The following is a 24995-nucleotide window of genomic DNA, read 5'->3' as shown; positions in this document are numbered from 1 at the left end:
TCACCAGTAACCTGTCTCTAGATGCAGAAATCAACAAGCGCATGGGTAAGGCTTCCACTGCTATGTTCAGACTGGCCAAGAGAGTGTGGGAAAATGGCGCACTGACACGGAACACAAAAGTCCGAGTGTATCAGGCCTGTGTCCTCAGTACCTTGCTCTACGGCAGCGAGGCCTGGACAACGTATGCCAGCCAAGAGCGACGTCTCAATTCATTCCATCTTCGCTGCCTTCGGAGAATACTTGGCATCAGGTGGCAGGACTATATCTCCAACACAGAAGTCCTTGAAGCGGCCAACATCCCCAGCTTATACACACTACTGAGTCAGCGGCGCTTGAGATGGCTTGGCCATGTGAGCCGCATGGAAGATGGCAGGATCCCCAAAGACACATTGTACAGCGAGCTCGCCACTGGTATCAGACCCACCGGCCGTCCATGTCTCCGTTATAAAGACGTCTGCAAACGCGACATGAAATCGTGTGACATTGATCACAAGTCGTGGGAGTCAGTTGCCAGCATTCGCCAGAGCTGGCGGGCAGCCATAAAGACAGGGCTAAATTGTGGCGAGTCGAAGAGACTTAGTAGTTGGCAGGAAAAAAGACAGAGGCGCAAGGGGAGAGCCAACTGTGCAACAGCCCCAACAAACAAATTTCTCTGCAGCACCTGTGGAAGAGCCTGTCACTCCAGAATTGGCCTTTATAGCCACTCCAGGCGCTGCTTCACAAACCACTGACCACCTCCAGGCGCGTATCCATTGTCTCTCGAGATAAGGAGGCCCAAAAGAAATATACCAATCTATATGCAACTGGTAGTAATAGTGTAATGCTTCAATAGTTACTGCCTGTAGCTGTTAGTAACGCTATAACTTTCTGATACTTGTACTATCTTGTTAATGTGTTATCAATATTGAATGAAAAAAGTAGACTATGGGTCAAAGTAACAGGAGTTTATTTACAGGGATCGTCTTACTAAAGTATCTACATGAACACTGAGTAGCACGAGGTACAAACCCGTGACGTCACATTTTGTGATGGTGCTTAAGGTATATACATAATCTACTCAGCAACAGCTTATGCACGTTGTATTACAATATTCACCCTGTAACTGTAGCTAGAAACCCCCTGCACTACACAAGGCTTGGTCAGGTTCCCCAGTGCGACCCTCAACTTTTAACAGGCCCCGCAATTCTTCTTCCTTTCTCCTTGGACTCTGGTATGAACTCAGGTTCTGTGTGAAGGTGGCAACTCTGAACTTGGAGCCTCAGCCAGAAGCTGAACAAAAAGGGCAGCGTGCTCAGTGTTTGGGGCACTTGTTTCAAGGCAAATCATCTGACACTCAGCTCAGCACTGATATTTCTAAATTACTTCCTGGGCTGGGACTCAATAAAGGAATTTTCATAGAATGGTAGAAACTGCAGCACAGGAGGAAACCATTCAGCCCTGGTGCCAATGATGGTGCTGGCACGCTCCCTATATCCCCATTCCCCCCTCAATATCCTTTAATATTACTGCTTTTTATATATTTATCCCATTGCCTTTTATGTTATTTCAGCCTCTGCCCCAATAGCTGCTTGTGCTGAAGTATTCCAGGGTTTCCTAGTCCTCAGTTCAAAAACTTACCTTCTCACTTTCTCCTTGGCTCTTTCAATGAGAATCCTGGGTTTCTGTCCTCTCGTCGCCCATTTGCCAACCAGTGGAAACTTTCTTTCACTATTTAATCAGAGTAAAATTCCTAGGTTTCATATATCTACCAGCTTCTTCTCTGTCAATGCTACTCACACTCCTGCTCTGCCGGAAATGCAGTGCCCGCCTCACCCTATTCCTCCTCTTTGACTTTGGTCCACTCCTCCAGACCCCAGTCTCCCTCTCTCCCTGAGCCCCCATCCCATGGTCTTCTCTCCTGCCGATCCTCCTAACTCCCATTCTCCAGTTTTTTTTTCTTCCTGATCCCCCATTCTCCCTGTCTCCCTCACACCAGTCTGTTGTCAATTACTCCCTCTAAGTCTGCGTTCCAATCTCCATCCCCCTCATCTCTTGTCCCCTCCCAACTCATACATCTCATCCACCCCGTCTCTCTATTCTTCCCCTCCTCCCATGACTTTTGCTTTTTCTCTACCAATTGGTCTGGCTTCTGGCTAAAAGCAGTGACATGGAGCAGGGGGCCTCACCGATGAGGCAAGAAATTTAAAGCGTGAAATTCTGATACACTGCTAGTGGTGGTGCCCAACTCCAGGGGACTCCTGGGCAATCTGGAGTGTTAGTAACCCTAGGAGAGAGTTCTGGGGAGAAAGGTGATTGAGGGCAATCGTGGCCAAGTGCAATCCACGAGGAAACCACTGATTTGTTTAGCTTAATAACCTTTTGTTTGTCCTAAAAAATCTTGTGCTCTTTTGCACACTGTATATGATCACTTGTTCCAATTGCGGTGGTTAGACTGGCTTCTGTAGAAATATCTCAACAGACAGGCAGAGCCTTGGTCTCAACAAAGTCCAGCAATGCAGCTTTCCCTCACTACTGCACTGCTTAAGTGCTCATGTCTTGGATGTATGACTTTCTCACTCAGATGAGTGTGCTATTTTTACAGATCCAATTTGATGCCATTGAATCTAGCTGACGCTCAATGCAGTAATTAAACTACATTGGAGAATTATATATCAATGTATCATATGTGAATTATTAGAAACTGCACAAGTGAGACTGGTCAGACAACTGTTATGACCAGGTGAGAAAGAGGTCTAGGGTTTGCTTTCAGCCTTCGCCTGGTCTCACTGTAACAGGGTTTAATTTTAAACAGTGTTTTTAGCTCCCCTTTGGTGAATCCTTGTTCGCCGCTTTCCAATTATAAGGCAAAGAAACCAGCACAACAGGTTTTCTCATGTTTAAAGAAAAGTGACATTTTATTAAACTTAAACTCTAATTTGGTTAACGCCTACGGATATACTCCGCGCCTCACGCTGGCATGCATACGCGATGCACACGTGCAAATAGAGACAGCAAAGAGCAGAAGAAAAATAAAGTGGAAAGGTTTGAGGCAATATCTGAAGAGTTGTTATGGTTCTTTGAGCTCACTGTAGAGTGCTTGATTGTAGATAGATCTTGCTTTTCGTTTGGGCCCGGTATTATTCTTCGCTGTTTCTCTCTTGGGGTTCATGTGTCTTCAGTGGGTTTTGGAGTTCAATGAAAAAGAGATGGGAGCAGACAGGAGAGGCTGTGGCGTGCCAGCCAGGAGAGTCTTTTCAATCCAGGAGCAAAACAACTTTCTGCAGACTCTCAGTTCAAACTGTACAATTCAGAAAAAAAAACAAGACTGCCAAGCAGGTTATTCATGTGTCTAACAGGTATGACCACGTCTGTTTGTGGATTGTATTGGAGTAGGGGATAGCTCCTTTGTTCCAAACACTGTCTGTTAATATGCAGAAATGTCTTACCAGCCAGGGACCTGGCAACCCCTTGTCACAGGCCTTCTCTTCTTCCCAGCAACAATTTGAAATTTAATGTCCATGTGGCAAAATTAATATGTCTCATTTTTGGCAGCTGGGGGCCTGCATAACACAACCCATGAAGTCTTCTGTATGTTTTGCCAGGAGACCAGGTCTGTATTCTGTATATATATTACAATTCTTTAGCAGTGAACTATCTTTTGTTTATTTTTCCTCAAAGGGGAGTGCATCAACTGCATACTGCTAAGGTACACAATGTTTTACAAAGCAAAATATATGTCAAGAGGAAAACCTGGTATATCTGGATATCTGGTCTGGAAGTTTAATAGGCTTAACTTCTCAAATTAAGTTAATTTGCGTGGGGGAAAAGAACATTTCCTGACTAGCTTAAACACACGTATATCCTCCCATGGAGAGGTTAGGAAATTTGAGTGTAAGGTTATTTCTCAAGGTTGCTGATAAAGATAGCTGTTGTGAAGTTGGGTAGGGGTAGAGTGGAGAACGTTGAGTTAACAGTCTCTCAGGCCCATATGTTCTAACCCATCACCAGTCTCGACAAGCGGAGCTTAACGAAGTGGACCTGTTTGAGGGGCCTTTTATTGATGTGTAATTGGCACTACTCCTGGTTTAAGCTAGGAGACCACTTTTGTAACTACTGCTTCCGCTAGAGAGCATACAGAGCTAGAGGGCGGCACAGTGGCGCAGTGGTTAGCACCGCAGCCTCACAGCTCCAGTGACCCGGGTTCAATTCTGGGTACTGCCTGTGTGGAGTTTGCAAGTTCTCCCTGTGTCTTCGTGGGTTTCCTCCGGGTGCTCTGGTTTCCTCCCACATGCCAAAGACTTGCAGGTTGATAGGTAAATTGGCCATTAGCAATTGCCCCTAGTATAGGTAGGTGGTAGGGAAATATAGGGACAGGTGGGGATGTGGTAGGAATATGGAATTGGTGTAGGATTAGTATAAATGGGTGGTTGATGGTCGGCACAGACTTGGTGGGCCGAAGGGCCTGTTTCAGTGCTGTATCTCTAAACTAAACTAAAACTAAGAATAGACGTCGTTTCTGCGACTAGTCGAAAAGTGTTTCTGCAGATCCCAGCCCCTGTGCAGAGCAGAAATTAATTACATGGGATTACATTATAGGAGCTGAAATTAGATATTTTATGATTAGGTTTATACTCCTTTTAAGAGTTAGTAAAAGGATGATTTTAAACTACAGAACAAGAACTGTCAAAGTAAATAAAATCATTGATATTTATTGCAATTCCAAGTTATTAAGTTACATTTAACTAGCAACCAGAGAGCTGTGGTAGTGAAATGATAAACAGAAATCTCTATTCTGGGTTCTGATGTTGACAGTAACGGTTGAGCTTGTGCCAGCCATTTACAATACAGTGTGCTTATAATTTAAGGCTTTTGGAGGGGGAGGGGGATGCAGAAACTGCTGAACCACAGGATAGCTCACTGAAGACAAAAAAGTGAAGTCAAAGCATCCTGCTCTTGCACACACACTGTCAGTTTAGGTGGAGGCCTAGAAGCAAACTGCACTCACTAAGAAATGAAGCGAAGTATGTAAAAGTTGACAATGACCCATGAAAGAAAGTTAGCATTTATATAGTGTTGCGACTGAGGTTGGAGGAGTGCATTGCTTCTCTAGTGCCATTACTCCACTGGTCACAACGTATATTTAAAAATATTTTAACCAGTTATGGATATGGCCAATTATATACTTTTATTTATCCATTTCAGAATACAAATTCACCAACCAGGTTTCTTTAATAACCCAACACATCTGTGCACATGTACACACCGATTAAAGAAAAAATAAAGAAGCTTTCTCTGCAGAGATCAACTTAACAATTATTTGGCCCAAGTATTTTTGTTTTTGTAAATTTTTGAAGAAAAGAAGGATAAGATATGAAATATGCCAGATGACCTCGTCTGGCATCCGGGTACATGTAGACGGCATTCACTGGGATCTTTCTGGAGCAGTTCTGTTCAGGAGACGTTGAGGCTTTTTGGGAGAATTACTGTATTAGTAGTTTCAGCTATCGCGCTGGATTCTCTGAAGATTTTTCAAAACAGATGGAAAAGGATGAGTTGGGTGGCTTCTGTTGTAGCGGGATACACACCAACTGAACCCCAAACAATATCCAAAAATGAAACCAAAACTCTTGAGCCATAATCCGAGACATGTGACTTCTCTAAGTCCAAACAGTTCCATAGTCCATAAGGCTCTGGCTATTTATATAGATTAAGACATGTGACTTCCAGTAAGTTTTTGTTTTTAAACAAAGTCCCATGTGACCTTCCAGTGATCCTTTTTTAAAAAAGAAAATCCAGCATCATCTTAGGTATTTTCCACAGTCTTTTAAACACAAGTCCTCAAAAAATAATAATGGAAGCACCTTCATGACAATAGCCCTTTCACAACCTCAATGTCTTCAAATGCTTTCTAGCCAATGAAGTATTTTTGAAGTGTAGTCACTGTTGTAATAGAAACACTGCAGTCAATTTGTATGCAGCAAAGTCTCAAAACAGCATTGCGATAATGACCAGTTAATCTGTTTTAATAATTTGGATGAGGGATAAATATTGGCCAGGACCCCAGGGAGAACTTCCCTGCTCCTTTTTGAAATAATATGACAGGTTCTTTTGCATCCACCTGAGGGAAAACGGGCCCTTGGTTTAATGTCTAATCTGAAAGACTGCACTTCAGCTAGTGCAGCCCCCCTCAGTACTGCACTTAATTGTTGCCCAGGACTTTTGTGTTCAGATCTCGAGTAGGACTTGAATCCACAACCTTACTCAGAGGCGGGAGTGCTATCAACCGAGCTACAGTTGACACTTGATACATTACTTCCATGCTTCAATCACCATGTATGCACCAACATCTGTCAGAGACTTTTAAGATTGCAAAATGTTTAATATGCCGTTCACAACTGCTAACACTTAATGATCGCATTAAATGCCTGTACCGAAACATGAGACCACAAATTTCCACAAGTTCAAGAATTGCCATCTTTAATGAGTCAATACACAGTGCTTCCTGCAATAAAGATAAGTACAGTAAGTAAGTGAGAAATCCAGTCATGCCCAGTTTGTCATCTCTAAGCATAGACAGCCACAGGTTACGACTAAGGAAGCTCCTGCCCAGCATGATGCCAAGGATTTGACAACAGCAGTCAGTGCCATCAGGTAATACCAAAATGGAATAGATGTGAATGTCCGGTTAAATATTTTGTGTTAATTGCAGGAATTCAGAAACAATAATACCCAAGAACATAAGCACTGAGAATTCTGTATCGACTGACAAAATATTGCCAGCACCTACCAGCAATTAGGCCTGTGCAAATTACACCTTTTTGCTTCAAATAGATAATTATCATATCAGCATGAATCTCCTCTCAGACAGGGACTGTTCGCAATACTCGCAGCTGTGAAATCGGAAGGATTTATATATCTGTCTTTTAAAAAAACACTTTTGTGAACAAGCTAGAATTTATATTCCCATTTTTCTTCCCCAAAGTAGAGATGGCTAACCCATCCTGTCCAACCATTTTCACTGGGGGTTTCTCTAAAGCTCCATGGGTTCCCTGTACAGAAGATATTTAGGAACAAAATGTGAATCTGGCAGCCTTCCCCAGACAATATGCCTGGGGATCATTGAGCACACTACAAGCCCATTTCAACTCCTTGACTAAGACCATCAGTGGCTTGACACACTCAGGTATAGCATACTGTAAGTCCCCCCGAATGAGAAGTTCATTCATTAGAGGTGTACCATCCTGATTGAGAGTCCAAGTGGACGTATGCACTTGACTATTGAATTTATTAGGTTATAATCATATGTGAATAGCATGCCACCAGACCCATTGGGTGGTTTTGTTTAACAAATGGTCACACAACTCCAGGTAATCACCAGAGCAGATTGTGGCATTTGCTATAGTTAACAACTACCCTTTGCGAAGGACCAAATGCAGGTTGCCATGGTGTAACAGGAGGCAGCTGTCCATATCCTGTACTCATAAATGAGATCCATGGTTTTCCGTGTTTTGCTTGATGCCAGAGGGTGTATTAGTGTTGTTCCTGTGCGACCATTTCTTTTTTGCTTTCTTCATTACTATAACCTCTTATTCCTGATACTCAATTGAATCTTCAATGTACCCTTTCTATAGATCTAATATCCTTCTTACAATGGGGTGCCTTCAACTGTGCATATTATTCCAGCTGTGGCTTAACTAGTGTCTTGAAAATTTCAAGGTCACTTCCTTGCTTTTATATCTGTGTCACTCTGCACAAAGGCAAGGATCCCATTTTTAGCGACTTTTCCTGATGCACTGCCACTCTTAAAAGATCTGTGCATGTGCTCCCCAGATCTCTTTAAGATTCCTATTATTTAGGGTGTTCTCGCTTTCACTGTTCCTTTTCCCAAAATATACCACTTTATTTTTCTCTGCACTAGCAGCATCTGTCACCTATTTGCCCACTCAGCATGTTTATATCCTGTATTTTTCCTTGGTATTCAATGCTCCTAATTTGGTATTCTTGTGCTTACAGGGGTAAGTTGACATTACTACGGATGACTTGGTTCAGTTAGATGCCACTGTGGTTGCAGAATTACCTGTCTGAATAGGCAAATTACAAGAAACGGAAGCAATTAAAATAATCATAGATGAGAAACAACAGATTTCTACTCCAGTTTATGTTGTAGTCCCCAAAAAGATGTGTACTGTGTGTGTGCCCAGACCTCAAGGTCTCCAGTTTCAGTGCAAGAGAAGAGCAGATGCCTCCTTAAATGTTTTTACTTAATTGTAACTGCTTTCTTCCCGCTCAGATTGAACGACCATTGGCGGTCATGCCTTCAGCTGCCTAGACCTTAAACTCTGGAAGTTACTCCCTAAACCTCTTCAGCTCTCTCCTGCTTTAGGTTGTTGCTTAAAACCTGTTCTCTTTGACTAAGCTTTTGATCACCGGGGGGCCTAATGTGTTTTTATGTGGGTCATGTCAAATTTTGTCGATAAACATGAAGCGCCTTAGGATGTTTTACTACATTAAGGCTGCTATATAAATGTAAATTGTTGTGATCGCTGTTTTATTGAAAATTGTAAGCTGTTGGTATAAATCTGTTGCAATGAAATAAGTTTTCCTGATTTAGAAAGAACCTTCACTTTGATTTACTTTTAACATTTTAACTGGGAAGAATGAGTCACATATTAGGATAGCAATATTTCCTATCCTTGTGCAGATGGACTGTGTTAAATGGATGCTGCATCAAATAGCATCTGGTAAATGTTTGTTCATAAATACGTTACAGAAATATAAATCATATTGAAATAAAGAATAAAGGCTCCTTTCTGTAACACTGTCATGACAAATGCTGGAGTGTTTTTCTGATTCCCCTCTCATAAATGAAAGTGTTTGCCACGCCTCTTGGCTCTTTCTAAAAGAAAAACAACAAAGCTGTAAAATTGAGCAACTGCTGAGCTCCTTCCCTAACAGCATAACATATAGGGCTGATAAATATGTAACTATTTGCCTTCAGCTAAATTCATAACTTGGCATTTTGTTCCGAAAGTGTCTCTGTTTTGGTAAATATAACTTTTGAGGATTCATTTTTGAAAGATGGAAGAAATGGGGTTTTCAAAGGGGGTATACAAAGACCTCGTGACTTTGAAAAACAGTCCCTGGAAATGTTTTTAAAAGGAGCACTGAGAAGTTCTATGAGGAAAACAAGCCTTTCTGAGAAACCACCTGACTTCCAGCTCAATAAACAACAGAGAACTTTGGGCACCTGGAGAAGTTGTTTACAAAGAAGTGACAGGTCAAGATTGATGGAGATCAAAAGGTTTCGCTTTTGAATTGTTTTGAGTTTGGGTTGAACTGTATAAAAAGGAAGAGGACTTCTAGGGAGAGAAGAGAAGACCACAACCCAGCTCAGCTTTTCAGCACCTCTCTAAAAGACCCTGAGAAGTCTGCTATGTCAACTCATCTTGTCTCCTGTCTTTTTAGAAAAGCCTTCTAAATTAATTTTCAAGCCACCTGAAGAGAACTGTTCTAAAAGATCTCAGTCATCCGTCTACGTGTACACGGAGGCAAGACTGTGTGCCAGTTTTGGAACACAACATAACTCATCTGTTTCTTCAAGAATGAGCAAGTATTCAGCCCAAGTGTTTTTTTGTCTGTAATAGAGCCCTAAAAACAGAAATCCCTTTATTTTTCTAGTTAACCAGTGTGCGCGTGGTTGTGTGTGGGGCTAAGGTAAAAAGGGAACTTTAATATTTAAATCTGTGTGTTTATGTTTTACTTTATTACTGGTTAAGACTTGTTTTATAATCAGATAATTTTGATTTTTAAAGAAAACTGGTTGATGTGTTTTATTCTGGGATAAAAATAAGAGTCTATGATTGACAGTATCGATGAGTGGGAAAAAATTTAAATATATGCTGTGACCAGTGGAACCAGAATAAAAGTGTAGTCCTCCCACCTCGGTCATAACATAATTGGGGGCTCTTTGTGGGATAAACTCAATGCCGACGTCATACAATTGTAAGTGGAGTAATAATAATTGAAAAAGGAAAAATAAAAAGAGCCGGGTTTGTTGTGTAATAAAGGCATTCCGGCGGTGTAGACTTTAACAGTTGTTGTGTCTTTTCTGAGGACGGAAGATGTATCCTTGAGTGATTTAAGGAACTTAACCAAGGTCAAGCTAATAGCATTGGCAGCAAAATTGGGGTTAGAGTTAAAACCAGGAGCTAAGAAAGCAGACATAATGAAGTAATAGCGCAACATTTACAATTGGAAGAAGAAAGCAAACCAGAGGGAGTGCAGTTAAATAGCTACAATTCAGTTACAGATGAAGCAATTTGGGCTGAAACAGAAAAAGGAGGAATACTTTTTGAGGCAGCGTCTGTAGATTGAGATGGCAAAAAAGGCTATTCTCGCTGTGTATGTGTTGGTCCCTGAAGCTTACAGGCAGAAATTTTGGAACCTCTGGAGATTGTCTGGATGGACTTGTATCAAATTTGAGAGGGTAAAGTAATTTTGATCATTGGAAACGGGAACTAAAGATGAAGGCAGGTATGAGAACATTAAGGAACTAATTCTCCTGGAAGAGTTTAAAAATTCATTCCTTCCATTAGTAAGAACCCATGTAGAGAATGAGAAGGTTTCAATGGCCAGGCAGGCAGCAGAAATTGCTGATGATTATGAGCTTGTGTATAAGCTCAAACTCTTTGTCCGTCATCCTCACAAACCCGAGAAGGATAGAAGGTAGGAGGGTGAAAGGAAGGCAAGTAGCTGGGGACAAGAAGGGACAGCTGGGAACACCCCGGGATCATCTCAGGCCAGAACCGAAGATGCTGAGGGTGGAGGTAAGGTCCGCAAGCCTTAGTGTTACCATTGTCACAAAGTGGGACACCTTCGTGCAGAATCCTGGAAGTTGCAGGATAAACCCATGGGACTTATTGGGGTACACAAAGCCAATGCAGAGAAAGGGGCCCTGACTGAGAGTACAGCAGATCAGGCTGTAGCTCTGACTGCGGCTGTAAGGCCAAGTAAACAAACCAATGTGAGGAATTTTTGTCGAAAGGAAAAGTAACTCCTAGTTTCCCAAGTGAGGCCGGCAAACCTGTAGTTATACTTGGGGATACAGGAGCTACCCAAACACTCTTGCTGAGGAAAGGCATAACATTTGCATCAGAGAATGCACTGAATGCTAAAGTTTTAGTGAAATGTATTGGTGGGGAGTATATACCTGTAACTTTGGATCGGGTGTGCCTAGAGTGTGACGTAATGTCTGGAACGGTAATCGTAGGAGTGGTCCATAGCTTCCAGTAGACTGAATTGACCTACTCCTGGGGAATGATTTGGCTGGAGCGAAGATAGTAGCTTCTCCAGTAGTTACAGATAAACCAAGTGAAGTTAAAGCGACAGAACAGTTACAGGAAAAGGTTCCAGGAATTTTTCCTTCATGTGTAGTAACCCGAGCAATGGCTAAACAAGTTCCATTGTCAGAGGTAAAATTGGCACCACAGTCAGTTAGCCAAATATCTGACTCTTTGGGGATTTGGATAATCTGAAGGAAATATTTAATAAGTCTTCTCTGATCAAGACTAAGCAAGCCGATCCAGAATTAAATAAAGAGGCACAATCAGCTCGAACAAGCTGAGGCGAAAGGAGTTCCAGAAGGCTATTATATTAGAAATGGCATTCTGATGAGGAAGTGGAGACCTCCTCACAGACCTGCAGACGAAGAATGGGCAGTAGTGCATCAGATAGTGGTACCACCAAAGTATCGCCGGGATCTATTAAGGATAGCACATGAAATTCTTGTAGCGGGGCATGTAGGGATCCAGAAGACCAAATCATGTATAAGTCAACATTTTTACTGGCCAGGTTTTTCCAAGGATTTGGTTTAGTTTTGTAAAACTTGCCTTACATGCCAGATTGTGGGAAAACCGCAACCTGCCACGGCACCTCTAATTCTCATACCTGTTATTGGGGAACCATTTACTAGGGTGTTGGTAGACTGTGTAGGGCCTTTACTGAGAACAAAAGCGAGGCACCAATATTTATTCACTATCATGGATATGGCTACTTGGTTCCCAGAGGCCATTTTCTTGAGAACAATTTCTGTTAAGGTAGTGGTAGAGATGTTAATCCAGTTCTTCACTAGATATGGATTACCAATTGAGATTCAGTCCTGGGACTGAGATGACTGACCTCCAACAACAACAATTATCTTCCTTTGTGCATTTATGTTTTCCTCCTGATTCCTATTGACTCCAGTTTTGCTAGGGCTCCTTGATGCCATACTCGGTCGAATGCTGCATTGATGTCAAGGGCAGTCACTCTCACCTCACCTCTGGAGTTCAGCTCTTTTGTCAGTGTTTGAACCAAGGCTGAAATGAGGTCAGGAGCTGAGTGGAACTCAAATTGAACATCAGTGAGCAGATTATTGCTCAGCAAGTGCCACTTGACAGCGCTGTCAATGACCCCTTCCATTACTTCAATTATATGTGGAATTTAATGAAGGGTTGTAAAAATGCAAAGCAACACCTGTGATCATAAGGGAGATAGAAATAGAGAGAGGAAGTTGATCATCCAAGCCGATGTTGAGTGTATTTTGGGACAGAATTTGAGAAATTCTAGAACAGTGAAGAGATCTATCTCTGGAAACCCTCAATTCTGGCATTTGTTTCAAATAGATCTAGGTTGAGTTTCCATTTGGGAGGATCGATGGTGAAGCCTCACAACACTCTGTCCTAAATACCTTACATTTAGTCTTACATCTATGTCCCCTGTTCTACACTTCTCAGTTTTGAAGATAGGTTGGCAAAGTTCTGACTGTTTTCCTTGGAGAAGAGAAGGCTGAGAGGAGAAATGATAGAGGTATTCAAAATCATGAGGGTTCTGGACAGAGTGTATAGGGAAAAGCTTTTCCCACTCGTGAAAGGATGGAGAATGAGAGGGCACTGATTTAAGGTGATTGTCAAAAGAAGCAAAAGCGACATGAGGAAAAACTACTTCACGCAGTGAGCGGTTAAGATCTGGAATGCACTACCTGATGTTCAATTGAGGCATTCAACAGGGAATTAGACGGTTATCTGAAAAGGAAGAATGTGCAAGGTTATGGAGAGAAGGTAGTGAAATGTCATTAGGTGATTTGCTCCTTCTGAGAGCTAGTGTAGACATGATGGGCCCAATGGCCTCCTTGTGCACAGTAATGATTGTGATCACCCAGCTTTTCCTCTTTTCTTTTCATTGAAATGTATCACCTCACATTTTGGTGGTTCCCTCTATGAAAGATGATGGACGCACAGCAACCAATTCATTTAGGTTGGGTGTCTTCTCTTGGTGCACCTTTGCTAATGGCTGTGAAGGCCAATCCTTGAGTGACAGGTTCTGCCACAAGTGTTGCACATGAAACTGCCAAGTTATGCTGTGTGTTGTTGTTTTTGCCGTTGGCGCCTGTTGCCAAGCTGCTAATGTAACTGGTTGTCGTGGTAGTGCACACCAGTCTGCAGGATGTGTTACCATTTCCCTCTTTTGCCACTTTTGCCAGCTAGTAATTCCCAGGTGTGATAGTTGATATTTAAGGCACTCATTGTCACGCTATAAAGCATCTGTGAAGCGGAGCGTTGGGCGCCCCACTGGTCGTTTTGCCCTGGATACCTCGCCATACAGAAGGTCCATGGGTGTGTGACCATCTTCCATTCTGTGGATGTGTCCACTCCACTGAAGCAACCTCTGTTTGATTAGTGCCAACACACTTGGGAGCTCTGGCTTTGAGAGGGCTGCCACATTTGTGATTTTGTCCTGCCAGGATATACCCATAACGTGCTGCAGACAGCAAAGATGGAAATTATTGAGCTTTTTCTGGTAGCTGTAAGCCACACAGCAAGGTGCTGAGAACACAGGCCTTATAAACCATCAGCTTGGACTTATGGGTGAACTTGGTGTTAACTCATGTGCATTTCTCAAGTTGGCCAAAGGTGGTAGCTGCTTTCCCTATGCATGTATCGAGCTCTGCAACGAGGGACAGATTGTCTGTCACCGTGCATTGAAGATAGCAGAATTTGCTAACCACTCCAGTGGGGTGTTATTTAGTGTGATCAGGGGAAGAGACGCAACACCTTGTCCCATGACTATGGTTTTCTTGATGCTTATAGTCAAGGAGAACAAGTTACAGGCATGGGAGAGACAGTCCAGAGTCTTTGTAGCTGAGTTTCCGTGTGAGCGATTAACACGGCATCATCAGCGTAGAGGAGTTCTCTGATCAGGATGTGATATTTTCCCTTTGCTTTCAGTCTTGATAGATTATAGAGCTTGCTATCTGACTTAGGGTGCAAGTAGACTCCTTCCATATCTGCAGGGAAGGCAAAGGTTAAGAGCATGGAGAAGATGCGAAACAGAGTAGGGGCTGGGACACAACCCTGTTTCACTCCATTCTTCACTCTGAAACTGTTGGAAGTGGAGCCTTCAAACTGTACAGTGCAGTGCATGTGGTCATGGAAGCAGTGTATGAGACTGAGGAGTTTCAGTGAACAGCCAGTTTTTCCCAAAATCTTGCAGAGTCCTGTTCTGCTAATGGTGTTGAATATCTTAGTGAGATCTGCGAAAGTAAGGTAAAGGGATATATTCTGTTCCCTACACTTCTTGTACGTGGCTTGCGGAGAAGATCACATCCACAGTAGATCTGCTAGCACAGAAACCCCACTGTCCTTCCGAATGCACTCAGTGTGCAAGTAAATGTCGTCTTGACCCTAGCAAAGGCCTTTCCCGTGACGCTAAGGAGTGAGATGCCCCTGTAGTTGTTGCAGTCTCCTCTGTTTTGCCTATGTTTTAGTATAGTGTGATGATTCTGGTGCTATACATCTCCTGTGGAACAGAGCCTACTTTCCAGCAGAGGAGAAGGTCATAATGGTGTGGCAATAGATGTGACTTTCCGTGCTTGAGCAGTTTGGCTGGGATTTCGTTCGTGTCAAGTACCCTTCTGTTTGCTCAGTGGTTTATGGCCTTCTCGAGCTCCAGTGATGAGGGTTCTTCATCTAACTCATCCATGACATGAAGTTGCAGGAGAGCGTCAAGTGCAGACTGGGAGATGTCCAACTCACAGGAGTACAGCTCACAGTAGTGTTCAGCCCAACAGGGCACCTTACATATACTGACATTGAATTCCATCTGATACTGATTATGCCATTTTGACCATTTTATTATTCCATTGCAGATTTCTTTGATCCTCAGAAGTATTTACTGGGTCCTTTATTTTAATATCATCAGCAAATTTGAGCACCATTCCCTATTGGGGGGATTACATACAGATGTTAAAAGTGTAAACTTTTAAAGATGTGTATTTTCCTATATTTGAATCATATCTGTACTTGCTGGGTCTGTTCTGATACATGGGTTAAAAAAAGCTTCATCCTCAGCTATTCTCCCAAGAAGGAATTTTCAAAATGATAGCTGGGGATGAAGCATATTGCTTTTTGAGAGTTAAATTGTCACAAGGTGTGGTAGAAAATCATACAGGCCTAAAATAATTCCTGTTTCAACCTATAGGTATTAATGAAAAGTAAAATTACCGAAGTTGTAAGGAAAATATTTTTGCTCAGTGATAAATGCTTAGAATAATCAACCCTGCAAAGTAACAGAGAGCTAGATATTGTGATTACACGCAATACAATTAGACATGATAGTTAAAGTGCTAGAGCAATGAACGTTGATGAAACAAAATGGTGTTTTTCATCACTAACTTTTCTTTTGGTGTTATATTAATCTTGCTCAGCTAGGCTTAATTAAACTTGAAGCCTGAGCTATGGAAGGCTAGTGTCTGACTAACTGTGCTACTCAGCTTCCCCAATCACAGTAATTTTATTTCCTTTGATTTCTGCAGAGAGCTGCTGTTGAAGTGTGATTTAGAGTCTCCTCCAACCTCGCCTCAGGCAGCACGAACAGATGTATTTGACAAGAATCATTCGAATGGTTCCAAATCTCGTGCCACGATGAAGCAGGAGATGAAATTTATGGATAGATTTCTATCTCGGAGCCCTTCCTCCACACCCACAAGGACATCAGGGGAGCAGTTTATAGAGAAAAAATGCCATGAGAAACAGAGTGTCACTTCTGCAAAATCAATTGCTGCTGCACCGAATAGCTTGGCACACCTAGGGAAGAGGGGCACTGATGTTACAGAACAACCTTCAACTTCTGGATTAAAGGAAATAGTAAAAGGTTGAGTGCTGATTTTTAATTTTTTTTTTTACTATAGATTATATTTATTTAAAACAGTGCAAGTCTCCATTTGGCATCACCCAATTGCCTGTAAATACAATTCATTATCACATTTCTACAACTGCTTCAAGTAGTGGATTAGGAATTTCAGATATGTGGAGAAACCAGAGAAGCTGGGGTTGTTCTCCTTACAGCGGACAATGTTAAAGGGAGATTTAATAGAAGTGTTCAAAATTTTGAAGAGTTTCGATGGAGTAAATAAGGAAAAACTGTTTCCACTGGCAAGAGGGTCAATAGCCAGAGGACACAAATTATAGATAATTGGCAAAAGAACTCTGGGAGAAATGAGAATTTTTTTTACATGCAGGTAATTATGATGACCTGGAATACACTGCCTAAAAGGGTTGTGGAAGTAGATTTAGCAGTAACTTTAATAAGGGAATTGGATATAACCTGGTAAAAAAATTGCAGGGTTATGGAGAAGGAGCAGGGTAATGGGATTAATTGGGTGGCTGAATGGCCACCTTCTGTGCTTTGTAATTCCATAAGTCACCTTTGAGTTGTACATTTGGCTCAGTGGGTAAATGAACTGCGTGATGTGGTACTGAGCCATACAAACGAGGAAAGTCCAAGGTGCAATCCCCAGTCTGCACTTATTCAGCGACTCTCAGCTGGGCAGTGGGGACATGATAACTAATCTCAGTATTCTCAGGAATGGGAATATTGTCTGGGATTTCTGCCCCAGATTACTGTCCATTGACAGCTGCTAGAAAGTGTAGGTGTGTGGATGGAGAGATGTGTATTTAGAATTTAGCTCAGTCATGCATGAATAACTAATCAACACTCAGCACCGAGCTCATTTTATGAACTTGTGGTATTGCATTATGTGAGGTCCTTGGTACCTCTGGGTGCCAGCACCTTTTGAAATGCACTCAGGATGAGTAATCATCTTCAGAAGAGGAGAGGTAAGTGATAAACATACACAAAAAAGTAAGTTTTTATTGAAGTCGAAGCATTTTTTAAGCAGTGTGTTGTTCAAAGTAGTTTCATTAAAGGGAAATAGGAGCAGGGGTCGGCCATTCGGCCTGTCGAGTCTGCTCTGCCATTCAAACAGATCATGGCTGATCATCTACCTTCATGCCATTTTTCCTCACTGTCCCCGTATCCCTTGATGTAATTAGTATTCAGAAATCTATCGATTTCTGTCTTGAATGTGGTCAATGATTGAGCTTCCACAGAGCTTCCTCTGGGGTAGAGAATTCCAGAGATTCACCACCCTCTGATTAAAGAAATTCTTCCTCATCTCAGTCTTAAATGGCCTGCTCCTTATTCTGAGACTGTGTCCCCTTGTTCCAGACTCACCAGCCAGAGGAAACATCCTATCCACATCTACCCTGCCATGCCCTGTAAGAATTTTATAAGTTTCAATGAGATCACATTCTTTGAAACTCTCGAGAATACAGGCCCAGTTCTGCAATCTCTCCTCATAAGACAATACTGCCATCCCAGGGTTTAGTCTGGTGAACCTCCGGTGCACTCCCTCTATGGCAATTATATCCTTCCTTGGGTAAGGAGACCAAAACTGTACACAGTTCTCCAGGTGTGGTCTCACCAAGGCTTTATACAATTGAAGCAATCATCTTTGCTCCTGTACTCAAATCCCCTTGCATCCTTCAGGTTCTAACAGTATAGTTCAAATCATCTTGAACATTGGTCTCAGATCCCATTCCCCTGCTTGTTCCACGCAATACACATTCTAGTATAGTTTTTACTGCTAGTGCTGAGAAGGTGTGTACTCCCCTATCCTTGTACAAAATTGGACATGACCTATGGGGCATATGCCACCTGGATTGATAGATATGTAACAGCTATCTATGGACGGAGAAGCACCAAAGAGTTAAAAACATTTCTTGGAGGGTTGTACAGTGAAATCATTGTCCCACAAGGACCCGAGCACGCACCTGAGCAGAGGGAGGGGCCAGGCTAACACAAAAGGCAAGATGGGAGCACCCCCTCTATCCACTAGAAGGATGGCAACTCAACCCAACTCCATTGCAAGCTAGAAAGGTTATCCCTCCCTACTACCACCCCACCAAACATCTATAACCACTCTCCCTGTCTGCCATGCATGACAACATTATGGTGTGCTCACAATGTAGTATAACCGTACTAAATAAAAATAAGTGTAGCTTTGGGAGGACAGAAGAATATATTGTACTGTGTTGTATAATCTTTTCTTTCTTTTATTATGCAGTGGATTGTCCAGTCTGTGGGGTTGCTATCCCTGAAAATAACATTAACAGGCATCTTGACAGCTGTTTAACACAAGAAGATAAGAAAGAAAGTCTCCGAAGGTACAGTGCACTGACCACCCTATGAATTACTGTTGTGCAACAGATCACCTCATGCCAGGTTGTTGGCATTGGATCCTATAACCTAACGCTTTATCTTGACCAAAAGAGAAAGTATTCCTTTTAAGTCAATAGCTTATTGATAATATAGTCTTGGAGGATGCAACGCTGAAGTGCAACAAACCGACACAAGCAATGTGATATAGCTCATAAAGCTGCTATATATTTTTCCAGACTGCTTTGGGGAAGCTTTGCTTTTATGTGCTTATCAAACTGAGGAATACTAACACTAGGGATCAGATTACTTTCTATTTCATACGCTCCGGAGTAGCTTGGGTTATCTGTAGAATAAAGCTCCTTCTCTGCTGCAATATCAGAAAGGCACACCATTGCGCCTGTGTGATCTCTACCTCTCACACCAGCCAGCCTGTGAACTGAGTTGGATTGTGAATTAATACCATATGGGATATGGGACAATTATATTTTTTTTTGTTCATTGAGTCTATCTAAATTAATTTTACACAAGACACTCACACTTACAATAGAGGGAGCTTTCCTTCTATCATGCTTGAAGCCCAGGTACCAAAGTTAAAAGGTCAATATGATGCGCTTCATCTTCCAGTTCCCTTTCAGATGTGAGCTTGAAAACATTGACAGGCTTGCTATGCTAGGTTTGATTTACTGTCATTGTTATCTGGAAATACACAGGAGGTTAGTCAGTATCTAAAGGTCATGATGTCTTTCATGGAACTGAAGACTAAAAGATAAAAAGACATGATAGTAAGGTTGGGGAAAAAAAACAATTTTTGTTTTGAAATTTGTCATAATTTTCTGTTTGATTTTCAAGGCTACGCTAGTAAAACCAGTCTCCAAAATGCAGTGTCATATGTTCCTGATGTGTCCAAAACTCTCAAGTTGGGTTACAAACAAAGTCACTTTCATGACATGATATCACAGTATTAACATAAGCCAGTTAGTATCTCCGTACTGTGATGAATTAACAGTGACTTTATCCATTGGTATCGTACCCTAATTATAAAAATCATTCACCCCATAGAAGTATAGGGTCCACTAATGTCCTTTAAGGAAGGAAGCATGTCACCCTTACCTAGTCTATAACTCCAGTCCCATACCAATGTATTTGAGTCATAACTGCCTTCTGAAGTGGCCTAGCCAAGCCACTCAGTTGTAATGGGAACTCGGGTTAGGGATCAGGGTCAGATGGGGAATTCTGTTTACCCAGCTCTTTGCCACTGGCTGTTGTGATGTTTAAGCAAGCAATGATATTTAGTGGAGCTCTGAACATCAGGTAAGGTCTCAGGTTCAGTTCTTGGTCTGTGTTGAGTTAACTGGTTTCAATACAGCCAGCACTACGGGTGCTTGAACTGGCATAAGCATCCCTGGGTTAGTAAGGGAAAAATGAAGTACCACTCAATCACTAAACAGTGACCATCGTTGGAAATGCATTTGTGAAATATTTGATATCAGGATTGGACTCAGTTCCGATGCCCCCGCGCCCCCATAATCCCCAATAAGTTAGTGATCACCTAAAGAATACCTGCTTGCCAGCTATGGAATGGCACTCTATCAGTGTCACCCTTAAGGAAAGGAGGGAACAATGACGGTTAGAATAGAAGATCAAATCTGAGTGACTGGAACCCTTGTGGTGGTGGTGGTATGGTGCGTGGATGTTATCTTACAATCTGTGCGCTAATGTTTTGCCTTTTAACCAAATGACTGGCTGACTGTCGCAATACTGGAATGGCTCTCATCAAGTCACAAATAACATTCTATGTGACTGTGACAATGGTAAACTGTCCCTCCTCCTCCTGCTCCTCGACTTGTCTGCAGCCCTTGACACGGTTGACCACATTATCATCCTCCATTGCCTCTCCAGTGTTGTCCAGCTGGGTAGGACTGCTCTCGCCTGGTTTCATGCTTATCTATTTAATAGTATCCAGAGTACTCTTTCCACTTCTTCACCATTATCTCTGGTATCCCCCAAAGATCTATCCTTGGCCGCCTCCAATTTCTCATCTATACGCTGTCCCTGCAAATCCGATCTAATAATATCCAGCTCCACCTCCACCTTTCTTGACCCCTTCACTGTCTCTAAATTGTCAGACTCTTTGTCTGGCATCTGTTACTAGATGAGAAGAAATTTCCTCCAACTTAACAGACCTTTTCTCTTTATAGATACAAATGGACCTACTGTATATTTCTAGCAATTTTTGTTTTTATTTATTGAAATTTGTATTCCTGTGAATCTGAATGTAGGAGACAATTTCAGCTGATTTGCAAGCGAGAGTTCGAGTCGTTCACAAAATCCAAATAACAAAGCTCACCTGGTTTTCAGACTATGGGGAAAGATACAGTAGTGTACCCCAGAGGTCGGTAATAGGACCACTGCTCATTTTGATATATATTAATGATTTGGATTGGATATGGGGGTACAACTTTACTCTGTAGCAAAAATGAGGAGGATAGAAGATTTCAGAAGGATGTAGTCAGACTGGTGTAGTGAGCAGACACATGGTAGATGAAATTTAATGCAAAGAAAGAAAAGAAAGACTTGCATTTATGTAGTGCCTTTCATGACCTCAGGAACTCCCAAAGCGCTTTACTGCCAATGAAGTACTTTTGAGGTGTAGTCATTGTTGCAGTGTAGGAAATGCGGCAGCCAATTTGGGCACAGCAAGGTCCCACAAACAGGAATGTGATGACCAGATAATCTGTTTTATGATGTTGATTGAGAGATAAATATTAGCCAGGATACTAGGAATAACACCACTGCTGCTCTTTGAAATAGTGTCATGGGATCTTTTACATACACCTGAGAGAGCAGACAGGGCCTCAATTTAACTTCTCTTCTGAAAGACGGCGCCCCCGACAGTCCAGCATTCCTTCAGTACTGCACTGGAGCATCAGCCTAGCTTTTTGTGCTCAAGTCTCTGGAGTGGAAGTTGAATCCACAACTATTTGACCCAGAGGCGAGAGTGCTGCTTACTACCACGGCTGACAGAAAGGTGTGAAGTGTGGCACGACAAGTTAGAATTATAGAATGGTTACAGCACAGAAGGAGGCCATTCGGCTTCTCATGTCTGTGCCTGCTGTCTGCAAGAGCAACTCAGCTCATCCCACCTCCCTGCCTTTTCCTTGTAACCCACAAATTTTTTCTCTTCAGATAATTATCCAATTCCCTTTTGAAAGCCACGATTGAATCTGCCTGTACCACATTTTCAGGCAGTGCATTCCAGAAACTAACCATTTGCTGTGTTAAAAAAAAAAGCTTTTCCTTATGTCGCCTTTGGTTCTTTTGCCGATCACCTTAAGTTGGCATCCTCTGGTTCTTGACCATTCTGCCAATGGGAACATTTTCTCCCTATCTGCTCTGTCCAGACCCCTCATGATTTTGAAAACCTCTATCATATCTCCTCTCAACCTTCTCTAAGGAGAACAGCCCAGCTTCTCTAATCTATCCACGTAACTGAAGTCCCTCATCCATGGAACCATTCTCATAAATCTTTTCTGCACCCTCTCTAATGCCTTCACATCCTCCTTAAAGTGTAGGGCCCAGAATTGGACACAGTATTCCAGTTGAGACCAAGGTAGTGTTTTAGAAAGGTTCATCATAACTTCCTTGCTTTTATACTCTATTCCTCTATTTATAAAGCCCAGGATCCTGTATGCCTTATTAACCACTTTTTCAACTTGCCACCTTCGATTTGTGCACGAGTACCCCCAGGTCCCTCTGCTCCTGTACCTTCTTTAGAATTGTATCCTTTATTTTATATTGCCTCTTCTCGTTCTTCCTACCAAAATGTATTGCTTCAAGTTGATAAAACTGCCATAGAGTACAAAAGGAAGAAAGTAATGCTAAACTTTTATACAACACTTGTTAGGCCTCAGCTGGAGTCTTGTATCCAATTCTAGGCACCAAATTTTAGGCATGATGCCAAGTCCTTGGAGAGAATGCAAAGATTTGCTAGAATGATATCAGGGATGAGGGCCTTCATTTATTTAGAGACACTGCTCTATTATGGTTTTAATAGAGTAATTAAAGAGAAACTGTTTCCACTGGCAGGTGGGTCAGTAACCAGAGGTCTCAGATGTAAGATAATTGGCAAAGAAACCAGAGGGGAGATGAGAATTTTTTTGCACGAGGTGTATTTATGATCTGGAAACTTTCAGAAAGGAATTAGGTGTATACATGAAGGAGAAAAATTTGAAGGGTTATGACGTTAATTGGATAGCTCTTTCAAAGAGCCATCAGGGACATGATGGGCTGAATGGCCTCCTTCTGTGCTATAAGAATCTATGACATGTAGTCATCTGTGCTCAGAGATTGGAATTCTGTTGGGTGTCTGATGTTGACTATGCTATTTCATGTTATGGGTTTTGCATTTTAGTGCCAGTCCAGATGGGTGTTTTTTAATAGGCAAAATTTCAGGAACAGCGATAGATGTTATGTCTAACGAGCTTCTTCTTCCAAAGATCTTAGCCCCTCCTACCTGCTTTCTCACCATATGCTTCAATCCTTTCACTCTTCAGAAATACATCTCGTGTCTTTGGAATCCATGTGTATTTTTCATGTCATTGGCTTCCCTGGTAACTTTGCAAGTCTATTCCCCTTTGGGTCAAAAAGTTCGACCTGAGTTACCTTCATATTTCTCTAACTATTCTGTGGCTTTAAAACAGCTGACAATGTTTAATAAAGCCATGTCGCAAATTACCTCACAGGCCCTCATTATTGTGCTTTTCCAGGTTGCTTTGACCATTAATTTGCAGAAGAGCTCTCTATCTATTCTTTCTGCTATGCCATTTCATTATAACTTGGTAATTTCTTTCACTTGGTCTCTTGGGGAGACATGTTGCACCTTCCAGAGCAGAAGCACGTGCAACAAAGCATCAGTAAACCCAATAAAGACAGGCATCACTTTCAACAGGCTGCCTGTACTGGTTGTTATCTCCAGTGTTCCAGACATTATCAAATTGTTTCCTGAATCTGTAATTGTTTTCCTTTCCTTAGAGCAATATAGTAATCTTGTGAGCTGCATTCTGCACCTTTCTAACTCTGCTCCCAGCTGATTGCGTGATTGGTGATCTGTTTCAAGTGCTAATTAAATTGAGGGAGGTATGATAGTGATGAGGGTAGTGGCCAGAAGCCCAGTAGATTAAAGAGTATAAATTCGTCACGTGTTGGCTAAATTCAGTTTTAACAAGGACCTGACGCTTCAGAATAAAGCTAGTGGGCTGCGGGTCTGTTATAGGTTTGACAGTTACAGTCAGACTTCCTAATTTCTAGAAAGATTAGAACAGAGTCATATTTTCCACCATAGAACAGAAATCATAGAATTTCCCAATTGTATCCAATGTGGAATCTACCCCGTGAAAAATTGCCATCTTGCAAAAGCCTGAGAGCAAATTGCCATTACAAGCTAAACTTGCACGTCTAATCAAGAGTGCAATGTTCCAGGGTTAAAACTATTGCAACATCAGCCGTATCGCAACCTCATGGGATGGATTGAAATTATACAGGGTAGAACCTCTTGTTAGTGAATTTCCTATATTGACAGCTCGCAAAAGCACATGACTTTTAAAACCATCCCAGTCATAATATCACCCAGAAGTGGGAGTCAATTACTGCAGTAAGGAGGGATGGTATCTTAGAAGGTTCCTCAAATGAGGCCATATGGGTAGATCTTAAAAACAAAAAGGGGGCAATCACTTGGCTGGGAGCGTATTACAGGCCTCCAAACAGTCAGGGAGAGATAGAGGAGCAGATATGTAGGCAAATTTCAGAGGTGTAAAAATAATAGGGTAATAATAGGGGATTTCAACTTCCCGAATATCAACTGGAATAGTTATAGTGCAAAAGGCTTAAAGGGGGTGGAATTCTTTTTGAGCCAGTACGTAGAAAGTCCTACAAGAGAATGGGCAGTACTGGACCTAATCCTAGGAAATGAAGCTGGACAAGTGGTAGAAGTGTCAGTGGGGGAGCATTTCGGAGATAGTGACAATAACTCTAAGATTTAAGGTAGTTATGGAAAAGGACAAAGACAGACCGGAAATAAAGGTACTGAATTGGGGGAAGGCCGATTTCAATATGATAAAACAGGATCTGGCCAAAGTGGACTGGGAACAGCTACTTGTAGGAAAGTCTGCATCAGACCGGTAGGAGTCATTCAAAGAGGAAATCGTGAGAGTTCAGAGCCAACATGTACCCGTTAAGGTGAAGGGTAGGACCAACAACTCCAGAGAACCCTGGATGTCAAGGGATATAGAGGATTGGATAAGGAAAAAAAAAGGAGGCTTATGGCAGATTTGGAGTGCTGAAAACAGTGGAGGCATTAGAGGAGTACAGAAAGTGTAGGGGGGTACTTAAAAAAAGTAATTAGGAGAGCAAAGAGGGGACATGAAAAAACACTGGCAGGCAAGATAAAGGAAAATCCTAAGGCATTTTATAAGTACATTAAG

The 24995-nt window shown here is 42.0% G+C and overlaps 1 protein-coding gene across 3 annotated transcripts in view; it reads left to right on the top strand.

Annotated features, from left to right (window-relative positions):
• rad18 (RAD18 E3 ubiquitin protein ligase) overlaps positions 1-24995 on the top strand; it is a 396256-nt gene that overhangs the window by 75565 nt on the left and 295696 nt on the right. For all 3 annotated transcript variants that reach the window (XM_068051447.1, XM_068051446.1, XM_068051448.1), the window contains exons 5-6: positions 15830-16167; positions 18422-18521. In XM_068051447.1, coding sequence (XP_067907548.1) covers positions 15830-16167; positions 18422-18521 — 438 coding nt within the window. The remainder of the gene's footprint in view (positions 1-15829; positions 16168-18421; positions 18522-24995) is intronic.

The sequence above is a fragment of the Heterodontus francisci genome, chromosome 19 (genome assembly GCF_036365525.1).
Source record: "Heterodontus francisci isolate sHetFra1 chromosome 19, sHetFra1.hap1, whole genome shotgun sequence".
NCBI classification, from domain to species: Eukaryota; Metazoa; Chordata; class Chondrichthyes; order Heterodontiformes; family Heterodontidae; genus Heterodontus; species Heterodontus francisci.
This window is presented reverse-complemented; position numbering and strand designations above follow the sequence as displayed.